Source organism: Medicago truncatula, chromosome 7 (genome assembly GCF_003473485.1).
Source record: "Medicago truncatula cultivar Jemalong A17 chromosome 7, MtrunA17r5.0-ANR, whole genome shotgun sequence".
Lineage (NCBI taxonomy): Eukaryota > Viridiplantae > Streptophyta > Magnoliopsida > Fabales > Fabaceae > Medicago > Medicago truncatula.
In genome coordinates this window covers 48,171,287-48,184,208 of record NC_053048.1, presented here as the reverse complement: position 1 = coordinate 48,184,208, position 12,922 = coordinate 48,171,287, and the positions used below count along the sequence as shown (strand labels likewise).

The following is a 12,922-nucleotide window of genomic DNA, read 5'->3' as shown; positions in this document are numbered from 1 at the left end:
CATAATATTTCAAAACAAAGCCTCCTCCGTTTCTAAGCTTCTAGATAATGTTAAACTTCTTTCTTTTTGGTAGTTAAAGGCAAAATACAAAATTATTGTTTTTGATTATCATAGGTGGTGGCCAAGCCCTTTGATGTGTACGGGCATAGACTGATTTTGTTTCTTTCCTTGGTTTTGTTCTTGCAATTTTGTAACACATTTTTGTAACTTTTTGAGCCTCTCCCTCGGTACACCTTGTGTTGGGAGAGCACGGTTTAGCAGTTATATATTTCATTTTGACTTCTTAAAAAAAATAAATCATATATATATATATATATATATATATATATATATATATATATATATATATATCCAATTATCCATATTCATTTTGCAAAGAAAAAAGGTCTCCCACGATAAGAGACATATACATGTCTTTCATTAGAGAGAGAGCTTAAGTTCAATGGCAAGAGTTCGAGTTTGGGACCTTAAAATTATTTTTTATTTTATTTTAATATCGTGTGAAATGTTTTTTTTTCTGTCAATCTTTATTCGAGGGAGTCCTTGTAAGCATAACTCAGTTGGTATGGACAATACGTAATATATGCAAGGTTCGAGGTTCAAACCTCGACCACCACCAAAAAAAATCTTTATTCAAAGGAAATGCTTTGGAGACGATTGTTTGAGGGAAATGTTTTTTTTTTTTTGACAAGAGTTTGAGGGAAATGTTGTTGAGTAAAAATAAGTGTGTGAAATTTTCTAGGTGTGTGTTCACATGGGAAGGTTGATTCCTTTCCCATCATGGGAAATGTGATTTTTGATCTTTGATATATTAATAAAAATATTCAATGGTTGAGATGGATCACTTGCTACCTATTGCTAACTTTTTGGTTTTAAAATTTGTACAAAAATTATGACCCCACATTATATTTGTTTAATGTTATTTTATTTAATGGGCTATAGGTACAATATTAGACAATGGACCTATGAATAAAAAGTTTATTCTATTTATTTTTTGTAAAATGTTTTTTCTCCTCCCGCTAAAAAAATATATAGTTTTTTTTTTTTTGAAAGAAAATATACAGTTTATTATATTATAGTGGTAAAAAGATATTCTTAATATATGGTAAAGTTTATTCTGATATTTTTTTTTTAAAAATTAATAATGAGATTGCTTAAGAAGATATTCTTAAAAAAATTAATAATGTGAAATTTTTTTTTATTGATATATGAGATTGCGTTTATGTCTGATGCTATAGTTTAAATACTGGAAAAAAATGTACTTAATTGGATTATTCTGTCAATTTATTTTTGATGATTTTTTTTCTTAACTATTGATGTTCGTTAATTTTTTTTTGGTATAATTGACGTTCATTATTTTATTGACTTTTTTTAGGGAATTGAGGTATCACATTTTATTTATTTACATTGTCAGAATAGTGGTTGATAAAAAGTGTTAACCATCCTTCAACAAAAAAAAAAGTGTTAACCATGTATTTGTGTATTTTAATTATCCTAGTATAAAACAATATTGCTTGGGTATAAATATTTTGGAGTGACATAGATAAGTGGGGTTTAAAAAGTAGCATTTTTAATAGGGGAGGGTGTAATCTAAATTTTGTATTATATTGCACTAAATTATGTTTGTTCAAAGCAACACAACAAAAAAAGCTTTGCTCAACCTGTTTGACTGCTAGCTGTCCTTATAAAACAACATTTCCCATGGTGGGAAGGTTTTACACCTTCCCATGTGAAATGCCACCAATTTTCTAAGAGTCAACAATTTGGTACGGACTATACATACATCTATCCATTGTAAATCAAACACTTTCAAGAAATTCACACCCATTAAAAGGGAAGCAGGTAATAGAGGATACAAATAAAAAGATTTCCTTTCTTTTTCAAATCCAAAAAGATAATTTTTTTAATTTCAAGATATCACTTGTCATACGAGGCAATCAAGAAAGGTATTTAGTTTTGACAAATCTTTCAAGAAAGGGTTATCTATTATTTCCATTTCCCCTTTTAATATTTTTTTGGTCAAGTTTTCCCCTTTTAATATTTATTAAATACTTATAAATATAAATATAAAATTAAAAAGAAGCCCTATATACATTATTCCCCAAAACAGCAAATACCCAAAAAGTAAAATAAATAAATAAATAAAATGTAGAAACAAAATCAAGTTGAACCACGTTTCAATTCAATTCAACCGAACTACATTATAATCAAATCAAACACAAAATAACCGTTCTTGATTCATAAATATTGGTTCAACTGACAAATACTGAAATTGTTAGGTTGAACATCATGATTTGGATTTGAATTCGAAATCACACGTTTATGTTTTTAAGTTTTTAAATTATTATTGTCATTTCTTCAACTTAAAAAAAGAATAGTCGTTTTTGAACCATCCGATTCAATGTTTTTTTATATTAAAAAAAAAATAATATTTGTTTTGGGTATGAATATCAAATATTAGTATTATTTTCCTTAAAAAAAATATTAGCATTATTTGTAACCTTAAAAAAAATATATTATTATTTGATAACTCCATTTAAATTTGTGAAGGACTGTGTCCCCATTAGATCTAATTCTTTAAAATTTCAGTTAGAGCATCAATTTCTTCACATCCTTAAAAAAACCAGAATCTAGAAAAACATTAAACATCGACCTACAAATAAACAAACAGGTCCATTGTTGTTGAGTGTTTGTTCAATTCTTCTATCTCACATAAACCAAATTCAATTTTCTTCTTCCAATCCAATCCCATTCTTTTATTCACTTTCACAAAGCAACAAAACAATCACAATCCTTCACCACTGACACCTATTCCTTACTTATATCACTAACAATCACACTCCACAGAATTTTCAATTCTAAAAAAAAGTTATCTTTTTGACCAAAACCCAGGTTTGCTTTTTGAAAATTATTGTTAAATTTTCAATCTTTTTGGAATTCTAAACCGACCCAAGTTGTTTTAATTTTGTGTTCAATTGTTTTTGTTTGTTGGGTCAGATTTTTGGTCAACATGGAGATCGATGAAGCGATTAGAGGGTGTGAAGATCGAAGACTTCAGACCAAGTATAACAATGCTACTTATGTTATTCAGAGAGCTTTGTCTTTGTATTCGTAAGTTTTCTTCTGACATGCAGTTTTTTAAGGTTGTTTTTCTTAAACCCTCTGTGATTGGTTTGAATTTTGTGTAGTTAGATTCATTTGACCCCCTTTTTTTTGTTGGTTAATGATTAGTTTGAATTGGATATGGAAAAGAATGTTAAGTGCTGTTTGATTTGATTTTGTGGTTGTTTTTTAAATTGTATGATGAATTAGAGTTCAATGTGGATTGATGTTTGATTTATATATGATTCATTTAATGAGATTCTGATGATTATTGTGTTTGGGACAAGACTTTGTTAATTTTTTTTTTTTTGGTCTGTTGACTTGAAGATATAGTCAACGGATTTTTTTTTTGACAATAATGTGTAATGAACAATTGTCTGAACATGAAGTTCCATTTGGTCTGAGTTACTCTTGTAAATGTGTAATCTGAAAACTGGAAATAGCTTTGATGTATTTGTGTTTGTTTATGTAAAAAGGAGGATACCAGCTTTGTCAATTGATATCTTTAATAGGGTCGTTTTCTGAACAACAGAACAATTCTTAGAGCTTCATAGTAACAGTTTTCACATCTGTGGAAATGAATAAGGATATAAACTTGATTGTTTCAGGGATAAGTCCATAGATCATAGAATGATGCCATATACTTATTTGTGTCTTTACGCTACTTCGTATACCATAAATCATCCTTGGATTAACATATAAATGGATGAGATGATTTTACATTTTAATCTGTGATATTTTTATGACCACCTGACTGTCCTTGTTAATGCAAGTTTATCAATGTATGCATTTATTAGTTAATGTATTTCTTCTTACAGTATTGAGGAGGTTGCCTTCAGTTTCAATGGTGGAAAGGATTCAACGGTGAGTTTCAACGTGTGTACTCTTTTATCATTCGACATAATCTTTGATCCCAATAATGATTACATCGAGCTTTGCCGTGTAGGTTTTGTTACACCTACTCAGGGCTGGCTATTTCTTGCATAAAACGGGGCAAAATAGTGCCAATGGAGATGTAAAAGATTTCCCAATTCGAACAATATATTTTGAAAGTCCCTGTGCTTTCCCGGAAATCAACTCATTTACCTATGATATCGCTGCCACGTGAGTGAAGTTTCTTCTTCCTTTGTGCTAACATATAAAAATGATATTTTCCGCTCTTATTTTTAGTGTCCTTGTCGTCTTTTAAAAGTTAAGGCTTGTTCTCCTCTGAATGATGAAACGACTAATGTTTTTTTGTTTTTGCAGCTATGGTTTGCAAATTGACACCATCCGCTTAGATTTCAAGTCTGGTTTGGAGACTTTGCTGAAAGATAAGCCAATTCGAGCTATTTTTCTTGGAGTTCGAATCGGAGACCCTACTGCGGTAACCTTAGTTTTTAACCTTGTCATACTTTTTTGTTTTGAAGTGGATATTTTCTGATCCGCTCTTCATCCCCATGTTTTGTGCATGGTTGGCTTTTTTCAAAAAAGTTTTACGCATGGTTGTCGAAAGCAAAATTTTATTTGAAAGTGTTGATGATCTGTAGAAGCAAAATTTAAAGTGAGGTGCAAAGATGAAGGTTTTGCATGATACATATTAATATCATTCTAAAAACTACACACACATATAACTGTGCATACATATATCTTGTGAGGTGAAAATTTAGCTCCATACTCATTAGTCATTACTCAATAAGTTGCAATCTAATAATATCTAGTAAATATAAAATAACTATCACTTATTATAGTATAAAGCTGTAGATGCTGTTATAATTTCTAAATATTTATTTGCTGTCTTTTATTTTATTTTATTTATCTAATGCTATAAATCCACCATGAAGGATACTCCATAGTAATTTATCATGTGTCAATAATATATGGAACAATTTCAGTACACGTTAAATATCTCAGATTTCAAATTTCCTTCTATAGTTAACTCAAAATCGTTTTAATTTTCCCATAGAAAAGGAAAACTGAACTTGATTTCCTCAATTTGTGCAAAACCTGGCTATTAGAAGGAATTAGAATCGAGGCTAGATGATCACCCTAAGCTGTTGAGGAGAGAGGAAATAGGGTAGACGTCTAGACGAGCAAAATCATCTCTTTTGAAGAGCATTGAATGCTTGTGAATAAGTAATTTTATAGTATACATTATTTGGAGCTCTCCTATATCAAAAACCTTATATATATCAGTAAAAAATAAGCTTCTAAGAAAATTCCATGTCATTGTTTATTAATTTTTTTATCAAATGAATGGTCTAGAATTAAAGTTGAATATAAAATTCAACTCAATTTTTTTATAGGGGGTGTCCCACATTAAAACCTATTTGAAGAGCCTATAGAATTTATAGGGGGTGTCCCACATAAAAAAATTTCAAGAATATTTTATTGAGTTGAATTTTTTTTCATTGTACTTTTTTTTTAAAAAAAAAAAAAGGCTAAATTTGAGATGTTTTTTCAGATTTTTCAACATTTTACAGCTGCATATGGGCATCAATTATTTTACAACAATAAAAGCTCTAATTTTGTAAAGGACTAAAATTACCATTAAAATTTAATATCGACTAAACTTAAAAACTTATGATTTGTATGATTAGAAACTATTTAATCCATTTTATGGTGTATGATTCGTATTATGTTTATTGTTATTTTGAATGAACACTAGGCTTTGTTGATGAAAATGTGTTCACATGAATTTTTTTCATAAAATCCTTTTGAAAAAAATTCATGGATCATTAATATGGTTGATTGTATTGCCACAAAGAAGAAATTGAGTAGGGGTGTTATACTAATTTTTAATGCTGGTTAGTAGCCTTTGAATCTTTACGTCCATATCATTTCTTTGGTGTAATGTAATTTGTAGTCATGAGTTGTTTGTCATTTGTTTAATGTCTATTGTATGTTGTATGTTTATCTACTTTATTGTTTTAACCATTATATCAACTTGAATTTTGGTGTCATTATTTATTTTGTTTTATTTTAATTACATTGTTCAATAATAGATACATTAACCCGTGCGTACGCACGGGTATCACACTAGTTCTTTTTAAAAAGCATGCATAATATTTGACATGTTGGAGCGACCCTGGAGGTATCTACAGAAGCTTATTATGCATATACCTGAATATGTTTTCAGAAAAATTGAAACTGGAAATATAAGCTTGAAGTTGCTAATCGAAAGCTTGATTTAACCACTTTACTGCCTAAAGGCGGGTTTTTAAACATGTGCATCCAAAAAAAGTTTGTAGAAAAAGTCAAGCGTATGGCCTATGCTAAATTGTATTTTCATGTTTTAAACCAAGATTTTTTTGTTACCGTGGTTCTATGACAATCGGAATACTGCCATATCTATTTTTACATGTGTGCTACCTTCTTGCAGGTTGGCCAAGAACAGTTCTCCCCCAGTTCACCTGGTTGGCCACCTTTCATGAGAGTCAATCCCATTTTAGATTGGTCATACAGGTCTGCAACTGTGTTATATGTTGTTTCTTGTTACCGCTTTTTTCAAACTCTCCTTTGGATGAGTAAACAAATAAAGATTTGGAAACAAATATGTTCGCCACATTAGTTATTGGCACTCACTTGTCTGAAGACCCTTTCATTTGATAATGTTAGTTGCTTCATTTAGTTATCATATTTACTTGCTTATGTTTCTTTGCAGAGACATCTGGGCCTTCCTTTTAACTTGCGAGATGAAATATTGCAGCCTCTATGATCAAGGGTAATACTCGATAAATGCTTGATCTTTCCGTTGGATTTTAATAACTCACATGCCATATTTGTCCTTTTTACTTTCTTTCCCCTCAAACAGGGGATTATCTGAGAATAATTGATCCAATAAATCTGCTTTGTCATCTTATTTGAATGAAGTAAAGAGACTCTACTTAATAACCTAACCGATTTTGTGTTTGTACCATTTACTAATTGTACCATCATTGTTGATCTTACGTTCCAGTTGCTTGTGTTTATTCAACGAATTTGAGTTTGCAATTATTACTTTATGATCTTTGCAGTTATACTTCAATTGGGAGCATATATGACACAGTTCCCAACTCCTTACTATCCATTAGTAATAAAACCAATAAATTCAAACCAGCATATTTACTTGCTGATGGAAGATTAGAGAGGGCTGGGAGGGTTAAAAGAAAATCTTCTTCTGGTGGACAACTTACTGCTGATAGCAATGGCTTGGATTTGCATAAAAACAGCACACTCACAGCATCAATCATTGCTGTCGGGGATGAGATTCTGTAAGTACCACAATATCACATGGATAACTGGATAATGCTGCATCTACTGGAAACTATTTTTTCTGTTATGAACATGTATGCACCGCTTTATAATTTTCTATTGGGAGATTTTTTCAATTTTCGTTGACCATTTACCCACTTTTCCCATGGTTTAACCCGTTGTTGGATTTTTTTATATTTTATGCTGGATGATTTATTCCTGAGCTACCTACTATATCTTGTCATAATCCCTTACTCACGAACAAACAACATTTAGAAACGTGAAGTAAACTTCTTGGGAACTAGTTCCAGTAAAGGAAAGAAAAAACTAAATGATACCGTAAATTTTTATTCTCCATCATGTCATACTGGGTAGTAAACTGAATAATATTTTTCTATCCTTCAGCTGTTCTTTTGATGTTCTCTTTTTCTTTACCCTGTTCCATAGCTCAGGTTTGGCATTGTTGAGGATCAGTTGGGACCATATCTATGTAGGAAGCTGCATTCAGTTGGTTGGTCTGTGTTGCAACATTCTGTAGTACACAATAATGTAAGTTCATTTTTGTAAAAGTCCTACCTGTGTGTTCACGAACGATTCTGCTTTGCAGAAATTTATTAGTTGGTTTCATTATGAGTCTATGGGTAACGGACCATATGCAAACTCTAATATAGGCATTATTCATCTAATATTTCAATTTTATTGTTTATGGCACGTGTTTTGTACAGATAGATTCCGTGGCAGAAGAAGTTGAGCGACAGAAATCTAGAACCGATATGGTAATATTCAAATGCTTAGAAAGTTGTGACTTTTCTTGAAAATGAAATGATGGTTCACATTATTCATCTGGCCTGCTTCTTGTAGGTATTTATATATGGAGGTGTTGGTCCACTGCATTCAGATGTTACCTTAGCAGGCATTGCAAAAGCCTTTGATGTTCGTTTGGTGCGTTACTTCCTTTGATTGTTATATTTTACAATTTGAGGCTACTTTAATCATTCCCTAAATATGCTCTTGGTTCCTAAGTTAAAATATGTCATTCTCCAAATATAAAGTTTGACTTTAGTCAAGCTTTCCGCTGACTTGATTGACTAGGGCTTTATATGGGGTTGGCGGCTTACCTTTTATCATCAACTGCTTTTGATTTACCATTGCAACTCCGTATGTGCGGATGATTTGTTTTTGATGTAGGCCCCAGATGAAGAATTTGAAGAATATCTACGGAAGATTATTGGTGATCAATGTATTGGTGATAGGAATGAGGTAATTTTCTTTAGAAAAACAATGTTTTTTTTTATTTGTTTTATTAGGCTTTGTTGGGAGTTTGGAGGGGAGGGGAAGGGGGGGAGGTGGGAAATATAGGGGGAAATGGAGAACTCTTTCATACGTTTTAAAGAGGGGGAAATGTGAAAGATATATAAACTGTGTGGCTTGTGGTATGTTATGGCCTCCTACTCTCACCTCTAATCTAGAAGTGTATCTCCTTTTACTACACTTACATTTGGTATACATTGTCTTGCTTCTATTAAAATCATTGCCATGTAATTCTTTTATTGAAGCACATGGCTTCTATTTGAGTAGAAGTAAGACTTTGTGTAGGAATTATAATTCGAGGTGTTGTAATAGAAGAACACTTGTTTGACTGTAATTACTCCTAAAAAGGAGGAATAAGGGCGAAGAATACAACATTTTGTTTTTAAAATATGGCTGTACTATAACATTATAGATTTAAATGGTTTATACTTATACATGGTTCATGAAAAGGTTTTGGTGGCTGTCGATGTTCATTCTGTATATAACTTCGCACTGTACTGAACGTTTCATCGGTAGGCACACATGAGACTATGACCTATGATCTATGGGACACCGACAATAATTTGAGAAAATGACATAATTCTGTATAATCATAGGCGTCGGTGTCGGACACCAACGCGTGTCCGTCACTGCGACACGCCTAATATGAGAAGTGTCCGTGCTTCATAGGCTATGATTATCACAATCATGCACCCGCAAATGGCAAGAGCTCAAGTTTTTAATCCCAATCTTTAGCACCACAGGCTAGAGCAAGTTCCCCGGGATTGTTTAAACCAGCCATAATTTTCTGAAACACTGCAATTTTGCTGTTGTTGTTTTGTTGGGGAAGCAGTAAAAAGGTGAGCTGTTGTTTATTAGAACGACAATATTTTACACCAACGAGGTCTAAAAGTACAATCATATTTTGATTGCAATGTTTCTTTCTCTTGTTTCTGAAGTAAGGCATCAATATCTCAGATTTAGCTTGCACTACACAATATACCATGCGATGATATTTGTAAGAAATTTATTAACATTGATCCATTGTGTCTTTCACCTTTCAGATGGCTCAATTGCCCGAGGGCATAACTGAATTACTGCATCATGACAGTTTGACTGTACCCTTGGTATGTCTTTGGAAGTTCATTAATGGAAACTGTTTCCTTTTTTGTCATTCATAAGAAGTTCAGTTTTGAATTTAATTGAAAGCTAAGAATTTTTCTATTATTTTTTATAATTTGTTGCGACCAACTCCTGTTTTGTATAATGGAATCACTGAAGTGATGCTAGCTGTTTGAGACAATGTCTTTTTCTTGCAGATGAAGTGCCAAAATGTAATAATTCTCAGTGCGACGGATATTTCGGAGATGGAAAAGCAATGGGACTGTTTGATTGAATTAACGAAGTCTAGTGACCTACTAACATTGCTGGAACCATTCATATCAAAGCATGTGACAACTAATTTATCAGATGTGCGTGTTACCTTTCATATACATATATTATGATAGATATACTCGATCCATTAGTGTTTGTTATCAATGGCTGATGGCGCATTATGGCTGCCAGCCAAAATTCTCCATATAAACATCGCGTTGCGGCCAATCGTGGACACATGACACATATCATAGTTGTTGCCGCCTATGCTGGCTGGCACAAAATCTGCCATGGCAGAAATTTGAAAACACTGCTTGAAGATAGCTTGATATTATGTTTCTTTTAATATACATCAGAAACACTGCTTGAAGATAGCTTATGGACTCATCTGATCTCCTTTGGGGTATTAAATTTGCAGGTTGAAATAGCTCAACCTCTGTCAAAGCTTTGTCTTGAATTTCCAGACCTTTGTATTGGTATGAAGTTTATGAATTGTTGCGATGGTTTTACTAATATATAACTCATTATCCATCATTTGTTTTAATGTTTTTTCTTTGCAACATTTAGGATGTTACCGCAAAGCAAGATATGGATCTGTCATAATAAGTTTCAAAGGAAAGGTATAGCAAAACTTCCACAATCTAGTCTGTTTTGAAAATAAAGTAACGTAAATTTCTCTACTAAGCCGTTATGGTGTTGTTACAGGACCCTGCACGCCTTGAATCGGCCATAGAAGCATTACAAAAGAAGTTTACTTCTGGTGCTTTTGTGGAGATGAAGTAGTATGATTGATATCTGCATGCCATGGTCCATTTCTAAATCTTTTATGGACAGAGATCAATATCATTATCATATTATCAACAAATATAAGATGCATTGAGCTAACAATGGACAAGGAAGACAATCAAAGGTGCTGCTATCATTATAAAAGGAAGAGCAATGGAACAAACCAGTGGCTGAAGCTTCAATATTCACAACACTTTTTTCTCCTCAGGGAGCTTGATTATTATTGGTTGATGATTACTATCTCAATTTACAGCAGTTTACAAATATATACATAATTTTTACTGAAAACCTTCCAGTTAAACCTTTCAAGTTAGCATGCATTATTTGCACTATCAGGTTTATGGCTACTATTTACCTGATTTTGATGTTGATTGAAAATATACTAGCTCTCTAGTATGCCATTTAATGTATGAACCGCTTACCATTTTTTTTTTAACTATTCATTACTGAGGTATGGTTTGCCCCAAGGAGTAACTGTGTTTGTGCAATACCCCTCACATTAACTTAAGAGTGATGATATTTTTACAACCATTTGATGAAAATTTTTGTGACAACCTTATTTTTCTCTACTCTTATTGGTCAAAAACAATAGTGAGAGAAAAAGGAAGAGAGAGAGAGAAAGACAGTAAGAACATAATGTCAGGACAAGAGAGGGTTATCCAAAAGTTGTCACAAAATAATTGTATAAATATCATTTCTCTTAACTTAATATATACAGGGGTTACTAAAATAGTAGTATAGTGGTTTGGGTTGAGACACCTAAACCGTTATATGTTGGAGGTTTAGGGTTCAAATCCCGCCACTTACATTTCCCCCTCCCTTAACAAACTATGGAGTAATTTATTAATATCTGCGTATTAAAAAAAACTTGATATATACTGGGAAATTATTTCAATCCAACTCAAGAATGAGAAATATACTTCTTTAACTACCAATCTCTTCATTCTGATTTGTAAAAGAAATATAAAAAGATTACATCGTATGTTGATTATGGCAATGGCAATGTAGTTCTAAATGGTACCTATTTTAATTACGTAACTAGATTGAGACCAGCTCAATGGGCATGTGTAGATTAGTGTTTAGTATTTGTTTTGTATTGAAAGTTTTAATCATGATCAGAATCTTTATTTTCTTTTTGACAAGCATGATAAGTAAACTTATATTTTGCTGTGAATTACCAATGTGTTGTAATTGAGATAAATGCTATGGTTTAGGCACAAGGTAAGGAGCTACACTTTGCTTGAAAATGTATCCCCCATCTTTGATTTTCCTACCTTTAGGATTAAAGAGGAGAGATGATGTGGAGAATATGATTTGAAACCTTTTTGATAAAAACTTTTTCAGTTACACTAAATCAGAAAATAATACGGTCGAGCTGTAGTGGGGGGGAAGATTACAGTTAAAGGATTAATGTTCAAACTCTAGTAAATAAAAGAGAAAAATATTAGTATAAAAAATTAATTTCTACCATTTACCTATAAAATGAATAGTTTAGATTTTTCTCTTTCCGAAAATTCAATAAGCACATACTAATATTTATTCTTTTAAGTACCAAGATCTTGTCATACAAAAAAGTATACACTTGGAAAAAAAATAATCATTTTTCATCTTCCTTGTCGACTTCCTCGCAGCGACACAAAAACATACGACACTTCCGAACACGAGGATGGCTACATTTCAGCTCTCGACAATCATCGTCATTAAAGCAGTACATAGGATCTGAATTAAAATAAAAATAAAAGAATGTTACTAAAAGGAACGAGTGATTGTGTATAATAATAATATGATAAATATGAAAGTTTGAAATGTCTGAGAACAAGGACTTACCTGCGTTGGCTACCGAAAGAATTAGAGAAATGAAGATGATCAAAGCATAAAAGAATTTGAAAATTTCAGCCATATTTTTTTTCGCATTTGATATAATAGATACAAAATTGATTAATCACTTTATAAGTGAAAACCATGCATTTTAACTTTAATTTAGTAGTTTTTAGTACTTAGAATTTCAAAAAGCCATTCATAAAATATAAATTAGCGTTAATTGTCTCTTAGGTATATCAATGCATTGTATTAATCTTTTTAGCTCACTCAATTAATCATCTAACCTAATGAAGTTATCCCAAAAAATGATTGATGATCATAAAAGGTCATATTTTTA

General features: G+C 31.8%; 1 protein-coding gene and 1 long non-coding RNA gene across 2 annotated transcripts; one reads left to right on the top strand and one right to left on the bottom strand.

Moving 5' to 3' along the window:
- Window positions 1-2,604: 2,604 nt before the first annotated feature.
- Window positions 2,605-11,231, top strand: LOC11431440 (FAD synthase). The gene is made up of 17 exons (XM_003625641.4): window positions 2,605-2,892; window positions 2,998-3,111; window positions 3,921-3,966; window positions 4,049-4,206; window positions 4,351-4,468; window positions 6,464-6,546; window positions 6,746-6,805; window positions 7,098-7,334; window positions 7,767-7,863; window positions 8,040-8,090; window positions 8,176-8,256; window positions 8,503-8,574; window positions 9,669-9,731; window positions 9,924-10,076; window positions 10,397-10,454; window positions 10,546-10,598; window positions 10,684-11,231. The coding sequence occupies exons 2-17, from the start codon at window positions 3,011-3,013 to the stop codon at window positions 10,759-10,761; spliced, it is 1,509 nt and encodes a 502-aa protein (XP_003625689.1). The 5' UTR covers window positions 2,605-2,892; window positions 2,998-3,010; the 3' UTR covers window positions 10,762-11,231.
- Window positions 11,232-12,193: 962 nt separating this feature from the next.
- On the bottom strand, window positions 12,194-12,749 carry LOC11431888 (uncharacterized). Its single transcript, XR_003007107.2, has 2 exons — window positions 12,592-12,749; window positions 12,194-12,483 (listed from the first exon to the last, which is right to left on the bottom strand). It is a non-coding gene; the product is annotated as an uncharacterized lncRNA (long non-coding RNA).
- Window positions 12,750-12,922: the final 173 nt, after the last annotated feature.